At 35.7% G+C, this 24,310-nt stretch overlaps 3 protein-coding genes across 3 annotated transcripts in view; 2 read left to right on the top strand and 1 right to left on the bottom strand.

Annotated features, from left to right (window-relative positions):
- Window positions 1–10,306, top strand: part of LOC117914259 (E3 ubiquitin-protein ligase UPL6) — a 31,883-nt gene extending 21,577 nt beyond the window's left edge. The window contains exons 14-27 of the mRNA XM_034829512.1: window positions 130–213; window positions 302–388; window positions 581–721; window positions 857–982; window positions 2,259–2,357; window positions 3,511–3,578; window positions 4,665–4,731; window positions 5,440–5,610; window positions 5,697–5,786; window positions 6,296–6,376; window positions 7,851–7,924; window positions 8,821–8,892; window positions 8,988–9,077; window positions 9,786–10,306. Of these exons, the coding sequence (XP_034685403.1) occupies window positions 130–213; window positions 302–388; window positions 581–721; window positions 857–982; window positions 2,259–2,357; window positions 3,511–3,578; window positions 4,665–4,731; window positions 5,440–5,610; window positions 5,697–5,786; window positions 6,296–6,376; window positions 7,851–7,924; window positions 8,821–8,892; window positions 8,988–9,077; window positions 9,786–9,852 (1,317 nt within the window). The 3' untranslated portion in view covers window positions 9,853–10,306. The remainder of the gene's footprint in view (window positions 1–129; window positions 214–301; window positions 389–580; window positions 722–856; window positions 983–2,258; window positions 2,358–3,510; window positions 3,579–4,664; window positions 4,732–5,439; window positions 5,611–5,696; window positions 5,787–6,295; window positions 6,377–7,850; window positions 7,925–8,820; window positions 8,893–8,987; window positions 9,078–9,785) is intronic.
- A 526-nt stretch (window positions 10,307–10,832) lies between these two features.
- Window positions 10,833–19,919, top strand: LOC117913945 (nuclear export mediator factor Nemf). The gene is made up of 14 exons (XM_034829078.1): window positions 10,833–11,047; window positions 11,323–11,435; window positions 11,772–11,868; window positions 11,988–12,112; window positions 13,331–13,868; window positions 14,047–14,232; window positions 14,522–14,815; window positions 15,069–15,221; window positions 15,688–15,842; window positions 17,053–17,158; window positions 17,279–18,217; window positions 18,443–18,524; window positions 18,992–19,348; window positions 19,455–19,919. Exons 1-14 carry the CDS (start codon window positions 10,943–10,945, stop codon window positions 19,643–19,645), a joined length of 3,441 nt encoding a protein of 1,146 aa, XP_034684969.1. The 5' UTR covers window positions 10,833–10,942; the 3' UTR covers window positions 19,646–19,919.
- A 156-nt stretch (window positions 19,920–20,075) lies between these two features.
- LOC117913946 (30S ribosomal protein S1, chloroplastic) lies at window positions 20,076–23,807 on the bottom strand. The gene is made up of 7 exons (XM_034829079.1): window positions 23,458–23,807; window positions 22,665–22,940; window positions 22,302–22,382; window positions 21,418–21,699; window positions 21,209–21,319; window positions 20,872–20,958; window positions 20,076–20,411 (listed from the first exon to the last, which is right to left on the bottom strand). The coding sequence occupies exons 1-7, from the start codon at window positions 23,746–23,748 to the stop codon at window positions 20,307–20,309; spliced, it is 1,233 nt and encodes a 410-aa protein (XP_034684970.1). The 5' UTR covers window positions 23,749–23,807; the 3' UTR covers window positions 20,076–20,306.
- Window positions 23,808–24,310: the final 503 nt, after the last annotated feature.

The following is a 24,310-nucleotide window of genomic DNA, read 5'->3' on the forward strand; positions in this document are numbered from 1 at the left end:
GCTTTCTAATTAGAAGATGTTCTATGACATTAATATTCTGCACTTGGTGAAAAGTCATATGCATTTCACTGTTGTCACTATATTCTTCCTGTAGTTGTCCTTATTTTGTTGAGCAAACTATTGTTGTAGTTGCAAGATTGGAACAATAGGAGGCAATTTGCACCTCCCAGTTACTTTCATGCTGATGCTGTCAATGAGTATTTTATTTCTCAGGTGAATAAAAATATCTTCCTATTTGCATCTTTGGGTTCTAATGTCTAAAATTTTCAATCACTTCTTGTTCTAATACCGCTTTGTCCAGGCTGTGATAGAAAACACCAGGGCATATACAATATTGAAACAAGCTCCATTCTTGGTGCCATTTACAAGCAGAGTTAAAATATTTACTGTAAGTGATTAATTGATCACAAGTTTGTGTTTAAATTTTTAGGCTTGCATGCATGCAGTGTTTAGAACAGTATAGACTCTGATTAATTAGATCTGTTTTCATTAAAAAATATATTTTCCATGAGAAATAACAATTAAATCCATTTGAATTCTGTTTCACTTACTACTAGTTATGCTGATACCTATCTTCCAGTCACAGTTAGCAGCAGCAAGGCAAAGGGATGGGTCTCATTCTGTTTTTACTAGAAACCGATTTAGAATTCGGCGGGATCATATCCTTGAAGATGCTTTTAATCAATTGAGTGTGTTGTCTGAAGATGATCTTCGAGGATTGGTATTATCCCTCTTTATATATTTCTTGTAGTTGTTCATTTGCAACTAATGAAAAATATGCTCTGCTGGCTTGGGATATTGACATTTGGAGAAAAGTAGTGTATCAAAATAATCCTTTTCTTCTTTTTGAATTCAGATCCGAATATCATTTGTCAATGAATTTGGAGTTGAGGAGGCTGGTATTGATGGTGGTGGGATTTTCAAGGATTTCATGGAAAACATTACACGAGCAGCTTTTGACGTGCAGTATGGGTTGTTTAAGGTTGTAATTTTCTCTAAACACTGACATCTCTGTGTGAGTGTGTGCATGATGCTACACAAATATATGCAGGCACACAACCAACCTTGTTAAGTTGCACTTCTCACATTTTGATAAACTTTGGTAGTGTAGCTCCAGGACCTTTTCATATCAGTAAAATCTGCAAGTAAGATGCTTCTTTTTTATCTACTACTTGAAGCCTTGTGCTCCAAAACCTTTTTATATCAGCAAGAAGCCTTGCAAGCAATATCAACTCTTATAAAACAAATGATATACTGAGTTTTGGTTTCTTCCACAATTCTTACATATGAGTGCTCAATGAGATGCATCAGATTGCTTGGAAGCAACCCAATCCTGCTGTAGTGAGGGTGGCCTGTTTCATTTATTTTTGACATTTTATTTTATTTTTTATCTTAAAAAAATAATTTATTAAATGAAAGGATTAGTGGAAGGATGAGTTGTCCTTCACAACTAGAGATTACAGGGAAAAGTGCAAGAGAATAGGAAAACAATCAACAAGTAGGGCCACTAGAGATCACTGTGGCATTTTACATAATTGTTTTCTGTATTATGTATCACAGAAGCATCCTTATCATACCCATTTGTGCATGTGACTGATTTATTATAAATTGAAGCACTTGGATATCATATACTCTGCTGTTTGGTCAAGATGATGTCTACAGTAGCCCCTCATTGTGTTTTGGTTCCCTTTGAAGATAGGTCACTGAAAGTCTAGGCAATATTCTGCTAGGTTAGGTGCCATATCAATACCTTGGTAGTGATAAATGGTCTACTTTCCATTTGGTTGTCACCTAATATTTTTTAGATAATTATAATACTTACCTGGAATGTGTTCATTCATCATTAAGAATACGGTAGAATCTCTTATTTCCAATAAAATTATCTTGTGTATTGGTGTGGGCACCCATATTGATGTCTATAGTATTTGATTGCCAAAATTTTGTTATTATACTGTGACTATCATACTGAAGAGTTATGAATCTTGTGATGGATGATTTGGAGATAATGAATTACCATGTTTTGCTATTCCTTTTGTTTGGGACATCTACCTCCTCTTTTTCACCTGTATTTGTAATTTTTGATGGGTTCTTTTTATCCTCCTTTGTAATTATAAATTCATATTAAAGGATTTGTTCCCTTCAAGTGACAAAAAAAAAAAAAAACAGCATGTTCTTGTTTGAGTCTACTAAATTGGTCTTGCTGTATTATTTTGCCTTCCCGTGCTTTGTTGATTTCCTTCTTGGCTTGGTTTAACCAGGAAACAGCTGATCACCTACTCTACCCAAATCCTGGGTCAGGAATGATACACGAACAGCATCTCCAGTTTTTCCATTTTCTTGGAACTGTTCTTGGGAAGGCCATGTATGATGTGTTTCCTCTCACTTGTGCCATTTTTTTTTTCCTTATAAAGTTGCCCTGAGTGTGATCTTCTGAAATTTGAAGAATTTCTCCTCTGTGGTTAGTGAATTTGTTACCCACATATGTCATCTTATATGTAGCAAGCACACGGAATGGCTGGCATTGATTGAGTACTAGTTTTGTTCGATGACTTTATTCTTGCTGTGTCACTACCAAATTGGACAGTGCCCTTTCTATTGCCAAGCATTTATTCTTCTCCCAGCTTTGGGTTGTGCTACTTAATAGTATTGTAATAAAAAAAAAACTATGATCTATCTTTGTTCATGTTGACATGATTCAGTTTAGTGATTTTTGAATTTTGATATTCATTCACAATGGATGTCTTGATTCCTCAGGGAAATAATTCTGGCAGGCTGTTTGAAAATTTTTGATGGACCTCCTCATGTAAGAAAAAAAAGGCTTTTAATGTATAAGTTTCTGTACATTTAGGCAGTTCACAAAGAATATATGGGCCCTTGGTGGTGCATAATGGCATGAAGAAATTTGTGTGGCCAACCTGAGCAGTTGGTTAAAGCTTTGTTGAGTTTCTTTCCTTAATTTCTTTTGCTTTTCAGGAGCTGATGAAAAAGGAATTCTTCTTCCTAAGGATGATGTGGCTGTGTCCCCACCTTCTGTTGTTTATCATTTTTCTAATTGTTTGTCCATTTTTTTGTGAATTCCAGTTTGCATGGACCACATCCCTAACTTGACCTTGATGGTTTAGCCTGGGCTATTACTAATTCTATTCATGTTCTCATCTTGTTCGCATATATATTTGAGGTGCTTTTATAGATTAGCAGAATGATGGCTACTGATAAGTCCTGAGTTGAATTGGTTTTGCCTACTCGTTGTTTATTTTATTTATTTTACAGTTTGCCTACTGACTATGTCTCTGATTAATGTTGCTCTTCTCATTGTCTTGCTTTCTTTTGCATCATTCAATCTTCATATGAATCTTATTTTTTGCATAGTTGGTTTCTGAATTAGTTTACTTTCATGATTTCAGTCCACGGCAAATTAGTTTTACAATGCTTTGTGTGTGTGTGTGTACTATCTCAAACTTTTTTAACTAACATTATACTTTGTGGACGACATCTGATTTCTTCCTGTAGGCCATGTTTGAAGGGATTCTTGTGGATATACCATTTGCAACATTCTTTTTGAGCAAATTAAAACAAAAGTAAGGCTTCCAAAGGTTTCACTGACTGCAATATAAAGTTTATTTCTTGGTTTATTCTCTCTCTCTCACTTAATTGTTTTTAACATTTATCATTGTGAACTTACTATCTGTCATCCTATAATATAAACTCACGAGTCTTATAGAGTTGTGGAAAAAGGTGGGAGGCGAGGTTGTTGTTAAGATGGATGGTGATGATGGTGTTTTTTTTTTTTTTTTGATAACCGTGGGTGTCCGGGCCATCTTAAGTGCACCTCGGTTAATCCTGCAGGGCCCTGAAGTTAACGGCAAGGTAAATCCTCTAGTGGCCTTGAGGGGACTCGAACTGGTGACCATTGGGGAATAAACCCAAGGCTGGACCAACTGAGCTACACCTCAGGGTTGTGATGATGGCGTTTCTTGTTCGGATGGGGATCCATGATTGCTTCATGAATGCCAAATTGCCTCATGCTAGCTGTGGGTTTGCTACTTCGTGCTAGCTGATTGGATAGGATCCATGCCTAATTGATTAAGAATACCAAATTGCTTCATACTTGTTGTGGTTTGTCATTTAGGAATTTATGTGACTAAATAATTAAGAACGCCAAATTTGGATCCATTACTAATTGATTGAGAGCCAAATTGCTTCATACTAGCTGTGGATTGTCATTGATGAATTATTTTATGGTTTGTCCTTTAGGAATTTATATGACTAAATAATTAAGAATGCCAAATTTGGATCCATTACTAATAGATTGAGAATGCCAAATTGCTTCATACTAGCTGTGGATTGTCATTGATAAATTATTTAGTGAATAATGTGGTTGTATGAGAGTTCCCATAGTGTTACTTTAGGGCTGTTAAAGTTTCATTCTATTTTGCTATTTATAATCTTCGAAATGTTATATTTTACCTATTTATTTAGTAGCATAACATTTATATTTTTGTTTTTCTCATCTTGAGTCAGGTTTAACATGTGCTGTCTTCTCTGCATTATATGATACTGGCATATCCATTCTGTTGCTTTTCTGCATGTACTCAGTTGCACTACCTTCTGTTGGGAATTTTAATGAAAATTTACTTATAGAAAATCCATTATTTTGTTGTCAGGCACAACTATTTGAATGATTTGCCTTCATTGGACCCAGAATTATACCGCCACCTTATTTTCTTAAAGGTGATGTCTCTTCATCTTTCTCCTACTCATTTCTTGTGTTACAGCTTGTGTGAAATACTCGTTCTCCCTTTATTTCTTAAGCTTAAAAAAGGGGAAAACAATGCTTGAAATATTATGATTTCCATGCTGATACTAAGTAGTTGTAACTTTTAATATTCCATTTTTCCTATAAGAAAGATCATTATTGTCTCAGCAGCCAAGCATGGAATTATCTTGTTTTGGCCAACATAGATTTCCACTGAAAATGAAAGTATGCTATTTTGTTTTGTGCTTGTATATAAAGGCACAGATACTTCCTCTAGGATTTATCATTGGCACAACAAAAACAATGTCATGATAAAATGTTCTATGGAAATACGACAAATAAGATTCATTGTGGTAGATGTTTCAAATGACTAACAACATTAGATGTACTTAGGTTGTAGGGTATGGATATTTCAACTGAGTTTTTGAACTGTCTGCAGTTGTAATTTGGTATCTCCAATTTTCCTAATTAATTGATGTATTAATGATAATCTAGATGTCTATAATATATCAAGTCATTCATGTTGTCAATGCTAGTTATTTACAATAATAGCTCTGTTTCCTGTGGTGTCTTTAACTGAAAACAAAATGGAACTCTTTTATTACCATTTGACACCCTATTGCATCTTCAGTTCTTATTACTATTTTTGCACACTCATTTTGCCTATTTATTGTGACCTGCAGCATTTTGAAGGTGACTTATCAGAATTGGAACTTTATTTTGTTATTGTAAATAATGAATACGGGGAACAAACAGAGGAGGAGCTGCTTCCTGGAGGAAAAAATATCCGTGTTACTAATGAGAATGTCATCACATTTATTCATCTTATAGCAAACCATCGTTTGAATTTTCAGGTAAGATCGCCTTTATCATATTTAATTCCTTCAAATTCTTCCTTGAACTGTTGCTTGACGCTAATATCAAATAACATCACTTTCAGATACGTCAGCAAAGTTCTCATTTCTTGAGGGGTTTTCAGCAACTTATACAAAGAGATTGGATTGAAATGTTTGATGAGCATGAACTTCAGGTACTGTGTTCAGCTATGCTAGATAATGAAACAACATAAGTTGGACCTATATTGGATGGCACAATCACTGGTATTATTAAACTTGGTTATATAGGAAGAGAAAAGGACAGAAAGCAAATGATATTTTATTAACATAAGAACATTTGGAATCAAAATGTACTGTCATTGTGTTTATATCTTATTATCTATTAGATTCATACGAGATCAAATTCCTCACTGAATTTGATAGAAAAGTTGAAATAAAGTTTATTATAGGGTTATTCATTATTATATTACTGTTATTATTACTGCTTTTGTTGTTTTTGTTAAAACTGTTAGTTCTTTTTCACAGCTCTAGATATTGATGTCCCACAGTTCTCTTTTAAATTCTGAAGTATGAAGGGGTTATAATCAATAAATACAGTAACTTATTGAAACTTATATTTTTAAGAAATATTTATTTTGAACCTTAATCCATTCCCTTGAACCTCAGTCCCTACTTTGACATTTTTTTTTGTTTTTTATTTTAGCTTCTGATATCAGGTTCACTTGATGGCTTGGATGTTGATGACCTACGATCTAATACCAATTATGCTGGTGGCTATCATAGTGTAAGTTCTCTTGCATTTTGTGGCCTACCTGAAAAGGTGTCTAATATGAAATAATACAGCATTGTATTTGAATACTCTTGACTAGAGCTTGCCAGATGGTTCAGTCTTTTTGTCATCTAACATCATCGAACATTCTTCATGGTTTAATTTAAGGGTTTGAAGTAGGATTTTGATTAACTTCTATGTTGGTCATCTAGATGCAAATTTTGGTCTTTTCATGACTTTTCTAGTGGAAGGAAACACAACTCCCTCTTCTGTCACTGCTCACTGACATGGGAGATGGAATGCAAATTGCCCTTTTCGTCTTTAAAGAAGTTTTTCCAAGCTTGGTGACATGGTGAACATTAATCATATAGCTTAATGGATTATTTCCAGCCAATCAGTTTTCCAAATGTCTGCAAGGCGCAGGGTGTGTTGATGCCCTAGGCAGGACATGTTGCCTGGGCTGAGGGCAGCAACTTCAACCAGGGACATGTAGCTGTGTCTCAGGTGCAGGCTTGCATAAGAATGTGCCCTCTTCCATGTTTTTATTTTATTTTACTTGGTGTTGTTTTTTTGCTGAGGCAGACGTTGGTTAGGCCTGGGGAGAAAGGTAGAGCCAAAACATCATCATTTTTCTGATTAAAAAAAAGACATTATTTTGGCCTTCATTTACCTGTCTTCATGACTCCCCTAGAACTCCCAACTTCCAGAGTCCCACTCCCATCCTTATTTCTTTGCGAATGTTGAACAGAGTATATTTATTTATTTCTTAGTTTTTCAAAACATAGCTTACTAAATTGTCTATCAAAATAAAAATAAAAATGCATAGCTTACTAAATTAAAAGCGAGCAATTTGTTTTGCCTTTCTTATACACACAAAAAGTAACCATTTTATGTGAAGACTAATAGAGCATACTTTTTTTTAATTATAAAAAGAGTATTTATTTTTACATTTTCTGTTTCAGAAGCTCTCAAACCGAAATTTGTTTTTACTATATATAGAAGTACTCATTGCTGCTGAAAAAAAAAAAATGAAAATAGTATGCTGATTTTGTTTCTTCTTTTCTTTTTCTTTTTTTGATTTCTTTCTGGTTTTTTTTTTTCTGTGCATTGAGTCCTTTGATAATGTTTATATATAACTGTAGTATACGTGTACATTATTTGATTAGTTGCATTATGTTAAAAATCACAATACATATTTGTTGATAATTTGGTGATATATGAGTATATAACAAATGTTTGCATATCCTAATTGGCAATATTCCACACAATTGGTAAGGTGCTTTAGATTGTGCTTTATTTTTGCTCAGGTATGAGCCTCAGGTTGCATCTTGTGCTAAGTGCCCAGGAGATCTTTTGCCTTGTCCCTGGGAGATCTTTGCAACTTGAGCACCTTTCAGAACTAGGCAACCAATTATGATATTGCTTCTTGTTTTCCATATTTTTTTTCTGCATTTGCACAGCTGCTTAAGCTTTCAGTTGCTTTTGGCAGGAACACTATGTCATTGAGATGTTCTGGGAAGTTCTCAAAAGTTTTACCTTGGAAAATCAGATGAAGTTTCTAAAGTGAGTTAACAATGTTGATCATTATTCCCTTTATTATTTATTCATTTCAGTCACATTTGGTCAAGCAGTTCATATGGCAATTCAATGCCATTTGGTTATAATCTTAATCCATAGTGATTCTTAAAGTGAATTGATATCTACTGTTTGTCCTCTGATTTTTATTTATGTCAGTTATATTTGGTGAAGCAGTTCATATGGCAGTTCAATGCTATTCGCTGATAATCCAACTTTGTAATGTATTTAGATCTGAGTTTAAGAAGTTCTTGCATTTCAGTATTATTTCTTGATTGTGCATGTGTCCTGATTTACAAAGAAAATATGGCAAGTTTCATTTATAGGGGATGGTTTCTAGTGTGTATACATTGCTTTTTCTGCCTATAATCTGTGTGGATAGTTTTAGTTTTTTGTGGAGCAGTCATGTGTTTCTACTTTCTGATCGGCAGTTGTATGCTGTTGGAATAGTTGCTCTTCTTTGTTATTTATCATCTGATGCAAGGAATACATGTTTTTTTCTGATAAAAAGAAAATTCCATATACATGCATCTCATATTACTGCACTCTGTAATTTATTATAATATTAGATATGGCAGCTATTTTTAAGGTCCAGTTTGTTACAATATATGAAGGGGAGCCCTCTTGTCATTAAGGGGGTGACTAGGTCAGTTTTGCCATTGGTTTACCTCATAATTCCAATTGAAGGTTAATTATGTAAAATAAATTCCTCTAGTTACATAACCTATCTCCCATATAGAATCTGGAATTGTTCTACCATAAATGGCTAAGATTTTTGCTATTTATTTGGGAGCCTATGGGAAAAGGAAAAACCAAACCCAAGAAAAAGGGAAAAAAACAAAGAAACTATCGAAAAGTACAATAACCAAAGAGGTTTATTTCAGGTTTGTGACCGGGTGCTCTCGAGGCCCACTGCTTGGATTTAAATACCTTGAGCCTTTATTTTGCATACAAAGGTAATTGGTCCTTCAAATTCGTTTGCTATGTTTTTTTCTAGATTTCCCTTTTCCTTTTCACCTTTATGAAATTTGTTGTCTGACTGTTCATATAGGGCTGCTGGTAGTGCTTCTGAAGAAGCTCTTGACCGGTTACCAACATCTGCTACTTGCATGAATCTCTTAAAGCTTCCACCATACAGAAGGTTTGTCTCACTATCCTCTGCACAGCTGAAACAAGTTCTTATGCCAAAGCCTAACATGGAAAAAAAAATTATAAAAGAAAAAAGATCAGTAATAGATGAGCTTGCATAGCACGACCTATGTTAGGATATCTGTGAGTTAAGTCATGCAGGTGGAAATTGCTGTTGATTAACAGGATACGGGCACACAATGTGGGCTCTTTATGGAATTTTGTTGGTTAACAATCAAGTTCACTGGATTAGTGCAATGAGCTTTAGGATATTTAAACGAATTCAGATTGTTGCAGCCATGATATGTTTTATTTTGAATGGAAATATCCCACAAGAAACCACTTAAAGAGAAGGAAAAAGCAGCGCTCACTTGACAAAATTATTTTTGTTATACTAGCATCATAGAACATGCCAAATTATGTTACTGGCTAAATTTTACAGGATGACTCTTCTCTATTCTCCTCTAGAGCTTGGTTTACTCACCAGTATTCAAACACAACATCCCACATCTAGCCAAAAAACAGGCTAGATGTGGGTACACTTTCCTGAGAAACCTTAAGGCAGCTCAAATCGCCAAGTAGCCAACTTTTATAGGAACAGAGTTCAGAAATACTAGTTAGACAAAATTAATTGGTTACTTTCTTTTTCTCTCTAATAATTGTCATCGTGTTGAATTAACACCACGATCACTTACCTTGATAACGCTTGTTTCTGATACAGCAAAGAACAAATGGCAACAAAATTGTTGTATGCGATAAATGCGGATGCGGGTTTTGATTTGAGCTGATAGATGCCAGGCCCATGCGCCAAATCGTCCATGTCATGGTCCCATCTTAATCTGAGAGGAGCGTCCTCGATAGATTTCATAACTCCAGGAGATGGGTTTCATCAAAATTTATTATCGTTCAGAATGAGTAGAGGGATCAGAACAGCTGATTAGCAGGCGACAACGGATGATTGTTGAAGCATCCACGGAGTGGAGGCTGAATACAAAAAGCATGTAAATATAAGTGCCGGCCTTTTGATTGGATGTACATGTACATATATGATATATCTATATATATATATATATACATGTAGGGTCATCTACAAAATATAGACTTTGAATTGCAACTTCTTACATAAAATTACCTCCCAGCAGGTTTAGATTGTCATTGTGTTTTAATTTTCTTCCTTAAAACAATCTTTTGCGTCTTATATGAATATAGATCTGTACATTATGAAGGGATCAACTTTTCGAATTGGGGGTCTTCTCAGGACCATGGATCTGGGGATGGTATCCTCGTGTTCTTCCTTTTAAATTATCATTTTGCACATATGTATATAATAACCTCTGTTTGTAAGCCAGTAAGCGACTGCAATTTGTTTTGGTCTTCTCCTCTGAAAAGTGAAAAGTGTTTATTTCAGTAAAAAAAAATAATAATAATAAGGAAAGTAGTTTTTTCATTTCCTATAAAAAATATAAAAAAAATCAAATATAAAATTAATTTAAAATTTATATGTTTTAAAATTATTTAATCTTAATATATAATAGAAAATGTATAAGCGTAATTTATTAAATTTAAACTTATTTTTAAAAAATGAATCATTTTTCAAGGATTATTAAAATAATATGTTTTTAAAAATCATTTCTATTTTTCAAACTAACTTGGCCAATACTCCAACTCAACAAAACGACACCGTCTTGCTGGAACACGGAAAACGACGTCGGTGCATACCGGAACTCAAAATGGATTGTGTTCTATTCGTTGCCAAACACCCCGGAAATCAGACATTAGTATTCCGATACCATCTTCTCCAACCTCAAATCATTTTGCTGAAAACATCGTCCCTCTGAACGCGCACAAACTCTGATACTGCGAATAAGAAAGTTGAAAATGGTGAAGGTCCGAATGAACACGGCCGACGTGGCCGCAGAGATCAAGTTCTTGCGACGATTAATCGGCATGCGTTGTGCCAACGTCTACGATCTCTCTCCCAAAGTACTTCTCAATCCACTCTGCCAAACCCTAATTTAATTGCAATCCTTTGTTTGTTATTTTCCTTCTAAACAAACATTTAATTTTTACCTCTTAATTTTTTTTTCTTGTTTTTGGAATAATTGTGTGTTTGTTTGTTCATTTACATTGCTGATCACCACATGCTTGATGAATAATCCGAGTTAAACGGGCCTTTGTAATGGTTTTTGTGAATTAATTGAGTTGGATTGTTGTGTTGATTTCGCTATTTACAATTTTTTTTTTTGTTTTTTTGCCAGACTTATATGTTTAAGCTTATGAACAGTAGTGGCGTCACTGAATCCGGAGAGAGCGAGAAGGTTTTGTTGTTGATGGAAAGTGGTGTTAGATTGCATACCACTGCATATGTTCGGTAAGATTTTTCCCAATTCGAAAAAAATAAAAGTTAGGCCTAATCTTGCCCAGCCTTTCCTTCAGTTTTGTTGCCGGGGAAACCTTGGAAAATAAAATGAAATAAATTTGAATTCAAGTTTTCTGTTTTATGCTTCCAGAGGGTTTTATTAGGTATACTTCACTGAGGTTTTATGTTAACTTGGGACCCAAGTAATGAAAAACTTTTAAAGTTTACAATGTTTTCTAGCCTTTGTTCAGCAACCAAACAGAGCAAAAGGATAGGAAAAGAGTAGAATGGCACTGTTTTTAATACCACAAGTTTTTGCTTACTGTTCATATTTTCGCATATCTATAGGGACAAAAGTATGACTCCATCTGGGTTTACTCTTAAATTAAGAAAGCACATACGCACAAGAAGGCTAGAGGATGTGCGGCAGCTGGGATATGATCGGGTATTACTTCAGGGGATGTTTGTTTATGCTTGTCATTTTCTCTAACTTATGTAGTGTATATTGACTGTGTTGTTTCTGATCATGATTTTTTTTTGTTTAACTATTTTTTCTCTTTTCAGGTTGTCCTTTTTCAATTTGGACTTGGTGCTAATGCACACTATGTTATATTGGAGCTGTATGCCCAAGGAAACATTCTCCTTACAGATTCTGAGTTTATGGTCATGACTCTTCTTCGATCACACAGGTTAGCAGTCGATCTCTCATGTTGCATTTGTTTTTGCTCCTTTATGCACATATTTGTATAAAAGTGCAACTATTTTTTTTTAGCAAGAACTTTTGTCCTTCTCTGCCTATTCATGTATATTAGCTGTTGAGTTTAGCACATACATCATGGTATGATGAAATTATTGATGTTCATGCTATGACCTTATCGGTATCACTGGTGAAAGAGTGAAACCCTCGATAAATTTCATTTAGAAGAATTAAACAAAGCATCAAATAAAAAAGGGTTATATATATTGTATCCCCTTGACCTTGAGGCATTTGTACTTTGCTCCCTCACATTCAAATACCAAAACTTGTCCTCCAAATTTGCTAAACAGTTTGGATGTGTTTATTTTATCTAATTAAAAACCCAAATGCACTACAATGAAGTGACTATTATAATCTTACATTTCGAGTCTTAAACCCTTTAGGTGATTACACATCAAATTTTGGGTCAAGTGCAGCACATGGGAGTTTTTTGTTAATGAAATAAACATATCCAAGAAAACATTTGGGGGGGCAATTGTTGGATTTTGAACGTGAGAGAGTAAACTGTGAAAAGCCCTAAAGGTGTAGCAGAAAAAGTGCATTAAGCCAATAAAAAAACCATTTAGAAGAACCACTTTTGAAGGAAAATTAGAGGCCGAGTGCTCTGGAAAAATATGGAGAGAATAATTGCTCAAATCCCTCTCTCTATGTGTGTGTAGTTTAAACAAGAAAGTAAAGGAGAGCATGGAGCAGCTTGTGTCTAAAATCTCATCTGTTTGAACAAGAGGAAAGAGCTTATGAGGTGGCCAATTTTCTTTGGCTTGCCGAAGGCAGATTGCCTTTTAGCATCCTTGTGCATGTAAATATCCGTAGGCTTAACACCCTATTCCCATATTCAACTTCTTTAACTGACTACCACCAATCACATGTATGCAATGGGTATAGGATGTGTTGATGGATTGGGGTTGAACAAAACCTCAATCCAAGCCCAACTTGAACTTTTCTAATATGAGTCAAGAGTGTAGATGCAAAAGAAGTTGCCCAAGACCAACCACTGCTTGGATTGGCTTGTGTTTAACCCTTCCAAGTTGAGACCATGTTTGCTAGCTCCTAATGGCCTTGAAGATTTCCTTCCTTAACAGGGTAAGTTTTTGCTTAAATGTCTATAGAATTGAATTTTAGCTACATGATAACAAGTTATTTACAACAGAGATGATGATAAAGGAGTTGCAATCATGTCACGCCATCGGTATCCAGTTGAAATTTGTCGAGTTTTTGAGCGTACTGCCACTACTAAGTTGCAAGCAGCCCTTACATCTCCCAAGGAATCTGAGAGCAATGAAGCAGTCGAGGCCAGTGAGGGTGGAAATAAAGTGTCTGATGCGCCTAGAGAGAAGCAGGGTAACCACAAAGGTGTGAAGTCATCTGAGCCAAGCAAAAATACTAATGATGGTGCTCGTGCCAAGCAAGCGACCTTGAAGACTGTTCTTGGAGAGGCACTGGGTTATGGGCCTGCACTTTCTGAGCATATTATTTTGGATGCTGGTCTGATTCCAAACACAAAAGTTAATAAGGATAGCAAATTTGACATTGATACAATTCAGCGTTTAGCCCAATCTGTCACTAACTTTGAGAACTGGCTAGAAGATGTTATCTCGGGTGATCAAGTTCCTGAAGGTTATATTTTAATGCAGAATAAAATTTTTGGAAAGAACTGCCCCCCATCTCAACCAGATCGTGGTAGTCAGGTTGTGGATGTGTTTTTTTTTTCTTTATGTATGCTAATACAGAGCAGAACTGTCATTTCCTTCCCTTTTTGCTTTGATATGATATAATCAAGTTCCACATATGTGTGAATGTAAACATGTTTGTTTGATTTGCCATTAGAGTAGTGTTATTCATTATGTGTTTTAATATCCTTTGCAGATCTATGATGAATTCTGCCCAATTTTATTGAACCAGTTCAAATCAAGGGAGTTTGTAAAATTTGAGACTTTTGATGCTGCATTGGATGAGTTCTACAGTAAAATTGAGAGTCAACGATCAGAACAACAACAAAAGGCAAAAGAGGGGTCTGCCATGCAGAAACTCAATAGAATACGCGTGGATCAGGTCTTTAAATTATTCTCTGATATTTGAAGCCAATAGAATCATTTTCTTCTTTTAAGAAGAGTGGTTTCATTTGCTTTCTAGCCTTTCAGCTAGTTGCTTGCTTGCAAGTTGCAACTATGTTATAGTGACTTGGGCAGCAAGCAATGAGAATCTAGCCAATGCATTAGTAGTTGTATGGGCATGCTATGGTCATTCTCTCTTTACATGTCAAAAGGTTCTCTGCTAGAAATATTATTCAGTATTTTATGATCATTGCCATGTGTTATAGTCTTTCAACTTGATGCTGTAGGAAAATCGTGTGCATACACTGAAGAAGGAGGTTGACTACTGCATTAAAATGGCAGAATTGATAGAATATAACCTAGAAGATGTTGATGCTGCCATATTAGCTGTCCGTGTTGCTTTGGCAAATGGTATGAATTGGGAGGATCTTGCCCGAATGGTGAAAGAAGAGAAAAAATCTGGAAATCCTGTAGCTGGCCTCATTGACAAGCTTTATCTTGAGAGAAATTGCATGACACTGCTGTTGAGTAATAACCTTGATGAAATGGATGATGATGAAAAGACACTTCCTGTGGATAAGGTGTGGCATGATGCAATTTTTTTTATTTTTTATTTTGCATCTTAATGCGTCATAATAACAGAACTGCTTATGTTTACTTCCATTTGAAGGGATGCATGCAGATTCTAAATTACCATTAAGCTTATCTTGTTGGATGTGACAGATGCTAATTTCCACTCTGGTTCACACCTGTCTGATCAAACAAATTACAGATCATGTAAAGGCCATATCTTTATTCTTCAAACTTTTCATCTCTTTTCTTTTCACTTTCTAGGTAGAAGTTGATTTGGCACTTTCAGCACATGCCAATGCTCGGCGGTGGTATGAACAGAAGAAAAGGCAGGAAAACAAGCAGGAAAAGACTGTTATAGCTCATGAAAAAGCTTTTAAAGCTGCTGAAAAGAAGACTCGCCTCCAGCTTTCACAGGTAGCTGAACATTGTAGTTGTTTTTCCCCTTTGATTTATTTTGTACTGACGCTATTTTCAAATTTTTGAATCATTAAATGCTGCTGGTCCTGAGTTATTGGCCCTTGGTATTATGTTACATGTGTGCTGTGAGGAGAGTTTGCACTTAACCATATCTTTGCTGAAGATTCACAGGAATGAATGATTAGGACCTAAGTTGAATGCTTATTAGCATCTAGTTTGATTTAAATGATCTGAACAACATGGCACTCTTTGTATGCTTCCTGTGTACCTTGTTGCGCTCTTTCTTTGGCACGTGTTTATAATATCTCACCATTACTTATAAAAAACCTAACACACTTGCCTCTCAGCACCAGAAGAATTACTAAGCATGATTGTTTTTAATTATTGGTTGAGCTTAAATGAACCATTAAGTTGTCATTTCTCAATTGTCCTAGTCTGAATTTTCTCATCTATAATTGTGCAGGAAAAAACCGTTGCCACAATTTCACATATGCGAAAAGTTCACTGGTTTGAGAAATTTAATTGGTTCATCAGCAGTGAGAATTATTTGGTTATCAGTGGGCGTGATGCTCAACAGAACGAGATGATTGTCAAGCGTTATATGTCAAAAGGGGACCTGTAAGTAGATTTTCTCCATTAATAAACAAATTAACTCTAAGAAGAGAAAAAGGGCAAAAACCTTTATCTGTATGGAGAATATATCAAGGGGAAAAAAAGAGACGAAAAGAAAAGAGGTACTGGAAGTTAAGAGGGTTAAGGAAAAAAAAAATGAGGCCCAATTCCAGCCATTACTATGCCACAAAAAAAGAAGTTTCAGATTCATACATTTCAAATCAACCAACAACTCCTCATCAACATTTTTGTTTTTCCAAAGGCACCTAAACACCTGTTGCAGAATACTATTCCACTACTCTTCCCTGTAACTCCTATGACATGTTAATCCAACATTGACTCTCTATAAGTAGATGTTATTTTATAAAATCTCTTTCAAATCTTTCTGACAGAAGGATCCTTTAATGATTTACACAGAAGTTTAACATGTCCTAGGCCAAATATTCAACCAATAAAAAGATTAACTATGCATATTCATTAAATATTGTTAAGTGATAGTCTATTATTTGGTTTTGTTTTTTGTCTGTTGTTGTAGTACTTATTTTATTTTAATTTGGTATTTTATTTTATTTTTATTTTTTATCTGATACTTTCTTTGAATGAGAAAAATCAGAAGTCAGAAGAGATGTGTAAGACTTAGAATTTCCAACTTATTGTAATACAGTCATCAGCATTTTGGTGAAAGTATTTCTGAAGCTTACAGGCTTTATTTATTTTTCTAATGCCAGTTAATTTCTTCTTCATTTTTTACTTTGTGGAAACCACCTCAGTCACACTTATCTTATTCCCATACCTCTGCAATTTGAGATTTAATAGACCTGTTTCTCCTATTAACATCAGGGGAGGCTTTTTCTGCTTTATGAATTAATCTTCACAAATGTTTATTCTAAGTTATGCTTTCTTGTCTCTTTTCATGTCAATCATGTACTTTGGTTAGACCTTGTTAATTCTCTGAGTTATGAAATGGGATTTAGGAATTTAGGATTAAAGGGAAATATGATTTTATGAAATGTGTCTTATCTAATTCATAGACCTCCATGATTTCAGCTTTTATCAGCTTGCTGTTATCCCTCAGCTGATTATTGTTATTATGGAATATAAATTGATCCAATAATGTGGAGTCTTAATATCCAAGGTTTAAAAAAAAAAAAAAAAAATCGGAAATCTTAATACCCCTGTTGTTTCTTCTGATATTGCTCATTTGATTATGAAACAGGTATATCCATGCAGATCTACATGGAGCTTCAAGTACTGTGATCAAGAACCACAAGCCTGAACATCCAGTACCCCCTCTTACTTTGAACCAAGCAGGATGTTTCACTGTAAGTTGGTCATCTTTCAATATTCTTTTGGTATTATTTCATTTTATTGTGTCTTAAGGTAGGAGTGAACAGCATATCTGCACTCTGAATTATTTAGCTTACAATTTTTTTGTAAAATAGGTTTGTCACAGCCAGGCGTGGGATTCAAAGATTGTCACAAGTGCTTGGTGGGTTTATCCTCACCAGGTCAGTAAAACTGCTCCTACTGGGGAATATCTTACAGTTGGGAGTTTCATGATCCGTGGGAAGAAGAACTTTCTTCCTCCACACCCTCTTATAATGGGCTTTGGCTTGTTATTTCGCTTAGATGAGAGCTCCTTGGGATCACATTTAAATGAAAGGCGGGTGAGAGGTGAGGAGGAAGGGGCACAAGATTTTGAGGAGAATGAATCTCTTAAAGGAAATTCTGATTCTGAGTCAGAGAAGGAAGAAACAGATGAAAAACGTACTGCAGAGTCAAAAAGCATAATGGATCCATCAACACATCAACCAATATTAGAAGGCTTTTCTGAAATTAGTTCTGCTCATAATGAATTGACAACCTCCAATGTTGGATCCATCAATTTGCCTGAAGTTCCTCTTGAAGAGACGAATATGTTGAATGGAAATGATAGTGAGCATATAGCTGATATTTCTGGAGGACATGTTTCTTCTGTCAATCCACAACTTGAGGATCTCATTGATAGGGCTCTTGAACTTGGATCTAATACTGCATCTGGTAAGAAGTATGCTCTTGAAACTTCTCAAGTTGATTTGGAAGAACACAATCATGAAGACAGAAAGGCTACAGTCAGAGAGAAACCTTATATTTCAAAAGCTGAAAGAAGAAAGCTCAAGAAAGGCCAGAAAACCAGTACTTCAGATGCGGGTGGTGATCATGGACAAGAAGAAATTGAAGAAAATAACGTCTCAACCAGTCAGCCAGACAAAGATGTCAAAAACTCACAGCCAGCTGGTGGGAAAATCAGCCGTGGGCAGAAGGGTAAGCTCAAGAAGATGAAAGAGAAGTATGCAGATCAGGATGAGGAAGAGAGAAGCATCCGTATGGCTTTACTAGCTGTGAGTACTTGCACTTTTCTTCCTGAGTTAGTTACCTGGACAAATACAGATAGTTTACTTCTACCCTCTCTTATTAGTTTACATTTCTGTATATTTCATTGCATTTGCCAATTTTTAAACATGTGAACGATAAACTCTCAACTATTTATTATTATATTTCCCAAGGAATAAAATGTTCATTCCCATGTTCTAATAATCCAAAAATTAATATTTGTGAATTTTCAGTCTGCCGGAAGAGCACACAAGATTGACAAAGAGAAAGAAAATGAGAATGCAGATACAGGCAAAGGAATGAAACCAGTTAATGGTATGTACTCCATATTCAACCTATCATATGAGAAAACTAGAATCTCTGGCTTTTGCAGTTCACCAGAAATGGCATTAAAGGAAGAATCTTATTTTGGGGGTTAAAATATCATGTTTTAGTTACTTATCAAAAATAAAAAAAATAAAAAAATATCATGTTTTAGTTATTCATGCTTCCTTATGTTGCATCTAGTCCTTGTGTTCTTTCAAATCCATTTCAATGGATTTTGTGGTAGATCTGCGCTATTCGTTTTTCTATAACTTACTCTAGACTGACCGTGTATAATTTTACAATCTTCAGTACTTAGTATGTAAACTATTGGATTGTCTTATTAATCTCATCTGTCTCATGCGTATGTATTTTTCATACTTAATCTGTGAAATTTTTTGACAGTAGTGACATTGTTCATTTTTTCATGATGTTTATATAATTTGAAATGATCTTAATAAATCATTGCTTATCTGCAGGCCCTGAAGAGGCAACAAAAATATGTTACAAATGTAAGAAGGTTGGTCACTTGTCCCGTGATTGTCCAGAACAGCCAGATGAAACAATCCATAGCCACTCTAATGGAGTTGAAGACCGGCGTGTGGATTTAGACAATAGTGCCACTGAGATGGACCGAGTAGCCATGGAGGAAGATGACATTCATGAGATAGGTGAAGAAGAGAAAGGAAAATTGAATGATGTGGACTACTTGACGGGCAATCCACTGCCTAATGATATTCTCTTATATGCGGTGCCTGTCTGTGGTCCTTATAGTGCATTGCAAACATATAAATACCGTGTGAAGATAATTCCAGGCACAGCAAAGAAAGGAAAAGGTATTAACATGTTTGAATACTTTTGGGACTCACTTGCCAATAGAAAGGGTTCATTTGCCAAATTTTCTTTGAGATTTGACTCTTTCTTTTCTTTCTTTTTTCATAGCTGCAAAAACTGCCATGAATTTGTTTAGCCACATGCCTGAAGCAACAAGCAGAGAGAAGGAATTGATGAAAGCATGTACAGATCCCGAGCTGGTCGCTGCTATTATTGGAAACGTGAAGATTACAGCTGCAGGCCTTACCCAGTTGAAGCAGAAGCAGAAGAAAGGCAAGAAAAGCAGCAAAGCAAGTTAGTGACCTCGACACAGGGAAAAAGTTGGAAGGTTTCACTAATGGTACTGGAGCTGCTTCTCTCATATCCAGCGGTCTATCTACCACATACAAGAATGACTTACTTGGTTTAGATTTTGTAGGTCTCTGGGTTGGAGGAAAACTTGATTTTGAGTGTGGGTTAGTACACATACAATCATAGAGCATGTGAAAAAATTGTATCAACAATGAACAGAGCACCTCCAGATTATGGGGGCCTTTGAATAGGAAATGGGTAGATTGGCTTTCATTTTCTTCAGGCTCAGTAATTTATATCCATCTTTCTACCAGTTAATTACTAAATAATGTTGTTCAATACATGAGCAACAGCCATAAAAAAAAAGGCTTACATAGAATGTGCCACCAGTTTTCTGGACGATTTTTCATGTGTTAGGGACTGGTTAAGGACTGCTCATTTTAGTGAATTGTAATTGGAAATATTAAAGATCATTAAAACAGTGTTTTCATAGGGGTGAACACCAGCAATCCATAGAACTATGGCAGTTGCTGGGGCATGAATAGTAATAAAATTGAAGAGAAGAAGGGATCTATTAAGCTACGGGAGTTGAGGTATGTTTGCAACCCTGACAAGCAAAATAATGTAACTGAAAAAAGAAAAATCAGGTCGGCACTGTGAAACTATCAATCAAGAGTCATCAGCAGGAGGAACATCACTTAGATCTAGACCCTCTGCTGGCAAGTCTGCGGAAACGGGGCCCAAGATTCCATCCGAATTGAGAGTTAATCCACTCTGCAAAAATGAGGCAAAGAGGTTAAAATTAGATGGATTATCCTGATGAACACAAGATCTATCATGCTTATCGAGCAGTTACAAGAAGCTAAGAACTGCAACATTTACCATAAATTTTTTTTTTTTGGCCATTTCTGATACCATTAGGCCAATTTATAAACTCACTGATAATGGGGCTAGAATCAGGAAAAAAACCAATGTGGGTAAACCCAACATTGGTTTGATTAAGGATTGTAACAGTGGAAACAAACAAGGAAGGAATAAATAAGACACTGCACATACAATAATTTTAGCAGCACTAAATGGAAAGCACGCACCAGGGCCTTTATTTAGTATGGAGGCTAAAACTTTAATTTGGTTTGTCAAATTATGGTCTCTCATGCATCCTTCTGTCTCTTCATTTTTACCTTTCCACTTGGGAAAAAAAAAATAATTATGTAAACAATAGCAGTTAAAATACCTCAGGTTGGAATCTTAGCATGTCTGCCCGAGCCATAGCTTCTGCTTGAGCTATTCTCTGCCTGAATGTCTGAGCCATCTCCTCCGCCTGTTTGAACAGGGTTAAGAGCCAAGTATTGTTAAATCACCGGATTTCAAATAGGTAGAGGAGCAACACACACGTGTGGTTTATAGGTGAAGTAACAGAACAAAAACCAAGCTTTCTACACCCTCTCAGAATATGAGCTCAAAGCACCCTAATATATATATATAACTAATACAACCAGATGTTACCAACCTCTATTGCTATTCATAAAAAATGATTACAACTATTTGAAAGATTTTTCTAAAAGAATTACCTTCTCAAAAACAAGCTTTGGATTGCGAATCATGTCTCCAGGGGTAGGTTCTAACTTCTTAGTTGAGAGACTCACACGGCCTCTCTCACGGTCGTGGCTCAGGATCATAACCTACAGCAAGAGAAACACAAAATAAATACATACATTTATTTATCTGTAGGGAGTGGAAGAAATTTGGTGACAGTATTGACAGTATATTATAGGCAAACCTTGAGGATGTCACCAGGTTGAAGAACTGTGGCAATATCTGAGACACGATCATGACTGATCTGACTGACATGAAGAAGGCCATTAATTCCACCAATGTCGATGAAGGCACCGTATGGTTTCAGACTCTGAACAGTTCCAGTAACCACTGATCCGATTCCTAGCTGTGCCTGGCTGTCTGCCATGGCCTTGCGGTTGCTGAGAACAAGCCTAGACTGTTCCTCATCAACCTCCACAAACTTCACGGGAAGTTCTTTATCAAGAAGCTCTTCAGCAATTGTTTTCTGATAAATCCATGAGGATATAATAACAAATTCAGGATTTGCAATATTTGGAAATTTCTTGAATAATCTTAAGAATTTGTAAAAACATAAGTATCGTGCATAACAAAGACTGAACTATATACAAGCTTATGATATGAGGATACTTCCTATCAACATCTGGGTGCTGGACTAGTTTGGACGCTCATAAAATGACTCCACTTTTATTCACTTAAGAAACAACGAAAAGAATGTGATACATCCTGCCTTTACATCATGAGATCCATCATAAAGTTATTGACCAGATGGTGTCTAGTGTCAATGGATTGGATGATTGTGGGTTCATTCTACCTCATGGCAAAAGAGGGGGAATTAACATAGCGTTTTCACATATATCCCTGTGTATAAAGTTTTGAGGCAAAGCTATTTTGTGAGAGCCTGATACCACCAATGTATGCATCTATAGATCATAAGCTGAGAGGCACGGGATTTTTAAAGACTGCCATTGCGACTTCTTTGCTAGAATGTAGAATTTTGCAATAATGCATTCAGTTTCTCAAAGGAAAAAACATACGGAGAAAAAACAATTAGCATAGACAATGTTCTAGCCATGTTGGAGAGCTTACTGATGATATCTGTGAGAAAGGAACAAACCCACGAAGACCCTCCACCAATGCCACCACTCCACCTTTATTTGCACCTACAACCTGCACATATATCCCAAGACAACAAAATTATTTATTTACTTGAATGGAGAATTTCTACAGTCGAAATAATGCAAATGAAGACTTTCACAAACAATTAGTTGAACTTGAAGAAGGTATCGCATAACATTTGATTTACGAGTATCAAGAATAATAATCCCTATGATCCAAGACATAGTTTATATAACTCATTATATAACAAAAACATCTATTGAGTAGAACCTTACTGTATAACAAAAATGGAAACAAAGTAAAAAATCAAATAGTTTGTGTGCAAGAACCCACCTTACCCTTCACAACAACATCCTCAGCCTGAAGCTGTCTACATCGTTCCCATGCAAGATCATACTGGATTGACCTTAAGCTCAAGATCAAGCTATCATCAGCTTCATTTTCACCAATAATCACAAACTCCTCCCTCACACCAGGAACAATCCCAGCTTCTTCTACATGTTTTATTTTGTGAATGCATGCCTCATAAACCGGCAAATATGCTGAAGATTTTGCAGTAATGTCTACAAGTGCCCCATTGGTGTCGGTGCAAAACACCGTTCCCTTAACCTGAAAATGAAGTGCATAAACATCATCAACTACAAGCCTTACTCATGAATAGAACTAGGCATGGACAGGATATGGAAGTACTGAAATTGAATTCCTTCTGATAACAGAATTCCCTAGAGATAAGAAAAACACATTATGCCCATAAAAATCAAACTTTGCTGAAATCCAGCATCACAAACAAAAAATAGTTTGCCTTCTTTTGCCCCACTCTTTCTCCTAACCAAATGGAGCCTCACTGCCTAATCCTCTGTTTGGCTGCTAAGAAAATAGAACTATACTAACCTTACCCAATAACGAATTTCACATAAAACCCACAAAGCATTCCTCATTCAAGTTCGCACCCATCAAAATTCAAGCCATTTTCTACTAAAACAAGTCATAAAATTAAAAATTATAGAAAGCTCACTAATTGTTTCTCATTCAAGTTCATACCCATCAAAACTCAGATACATTTTCTACTCATAAATCAAAAGGATAAAATTAAAATTTAAGAAAACAAAAGGGGAGGGCCTCCAACCTTGGTGCCAATTTCGGAATTGAAGTCGTACTTGTCGAGAGCGGAGTAGAAATCGTCGGCAGAGAAGGAGACGCCTTCCGTTGGAGCAGTACGGCATCGCTCGTAGGCGTCTTCAAACATTTCTTTGAGCTTGAGCCTCTCTTTGGTCTGGGCATTTGAGATTGCCACAGCGGAGACTATGCGAACAAAGCTGGGCTTCTGGGGTTGTTTTGGAGAGAAGGGTTTGGAAAGGCGTGAAGAAGAGATAGGTGGGCACCTCAGCCCTGTGAATTGCTGTGCCAAACACGCCATTTCTATCTGTATTTTGCTCTTTGAGGACTCAGAAATGGGGAAATGTTTCTTTTTGTTCGTTGGGTTAGTCTGGTTAGATAAGGTGCGTGGATGGGGTTACAATTGATCATGGGTGGCAGAGATGAGTGGACCGGAGCTCCACCTATTACTGAATCTGACGGTCTGGATTAGGTTTAGGATTTTATTAAAATTATTTTGATAATTAACCATGTTATTTAAGATAAAATTTTGATGGATCACAAACAGGAGCCTTGCTCTTTAAAAACCCTTTATAATAATGTTCTTTTAAAAAAATTAATTAAAAGATCTTTTTTTGATATTGTGTTTGAGCAAAAACATGAGTGCTGTTTTTTTAAAAATCAGATAAATCATGTTGGTATGGTATCAATGGTTGAGAGTTTTATCTAAAACAAAAGATTTTTTTTTTTTTGGAATTTTTGGAATTTTTTAAACATATTGTTATTACTTATATATATATATATAAAGACACGTTAATAAGAAATTTTTTTCTGCCATTATCTTTAACATTCCTCTCAAGCTAAGAGTGGAAGATGACACCATA

Source organism: Vitis riparia, chromosome 5 (genome assembly GCF_004353265.1).
Source record: "Vitis riparia cultivar Riparia Gloire de Montpellier isolate 1030 chromosome 5, EGFV_Vit.rip_1.0, whole genome shotgun sequence".
Lineage (NCBI taxonomy): Eukaryota > Viridiplantae > Streptophyta > Magnoliopsida > Vitales > Vitaceae > Vitis > Vitis riparia.

What these genes read in the sequence shown, in the direction of transcription:
- LOC117913945 (XM_034829078.1), top strand. Translation starts at nt 10,943, where the DNA reads ATGGTGAAGGTCCGAATGAACACGGCCGACGTGGCCGCAGAGATCAAG. An exon ending in AGACACTTCCTGTGGATAAG is followed by an intron (nt 14,816 to 15,068) that starts GTGTGGCATGAT and finishes TTCACTTTCTAG; the next exon opens with GTAGAAGTTGATTTGGCACT. An exon ending in CACAGCAAAGAAAGGAAAAG is followed by an intron (nt 19,349 to 19,454) that starts GTATTAACATGT and finishes CTTTTTTCATAG; the next exon opens with CTGCAAAAACTGCCATGAAT.
- LOC117913946 (XM_034829079.1), bottom strand. Translation starts at nt 23,748, where the DNA reads ATGGCGTGTTTGGCACAGCAATTCACAGGGCTGAGGTGCCCACCTATC. An exon ending in AACCTGGTGACATCCTCAAG is followed by an intron (nt 21,320 to 21,417) that starts GTTTGCCTATAA and finishes CTCTTGCTGTAG; the next exon opens with GTTATGATCCTGAGCCACGA. An exon ending in CAAAGCTTGTTTTTGAGAAG is followed by an intron (nt 20,959 to 21,208) that starts GTAATTCTTTTA and finishes CTGTTCAAACAG; the next exon opens with GCGGAGGAGATGGCTCAGAC.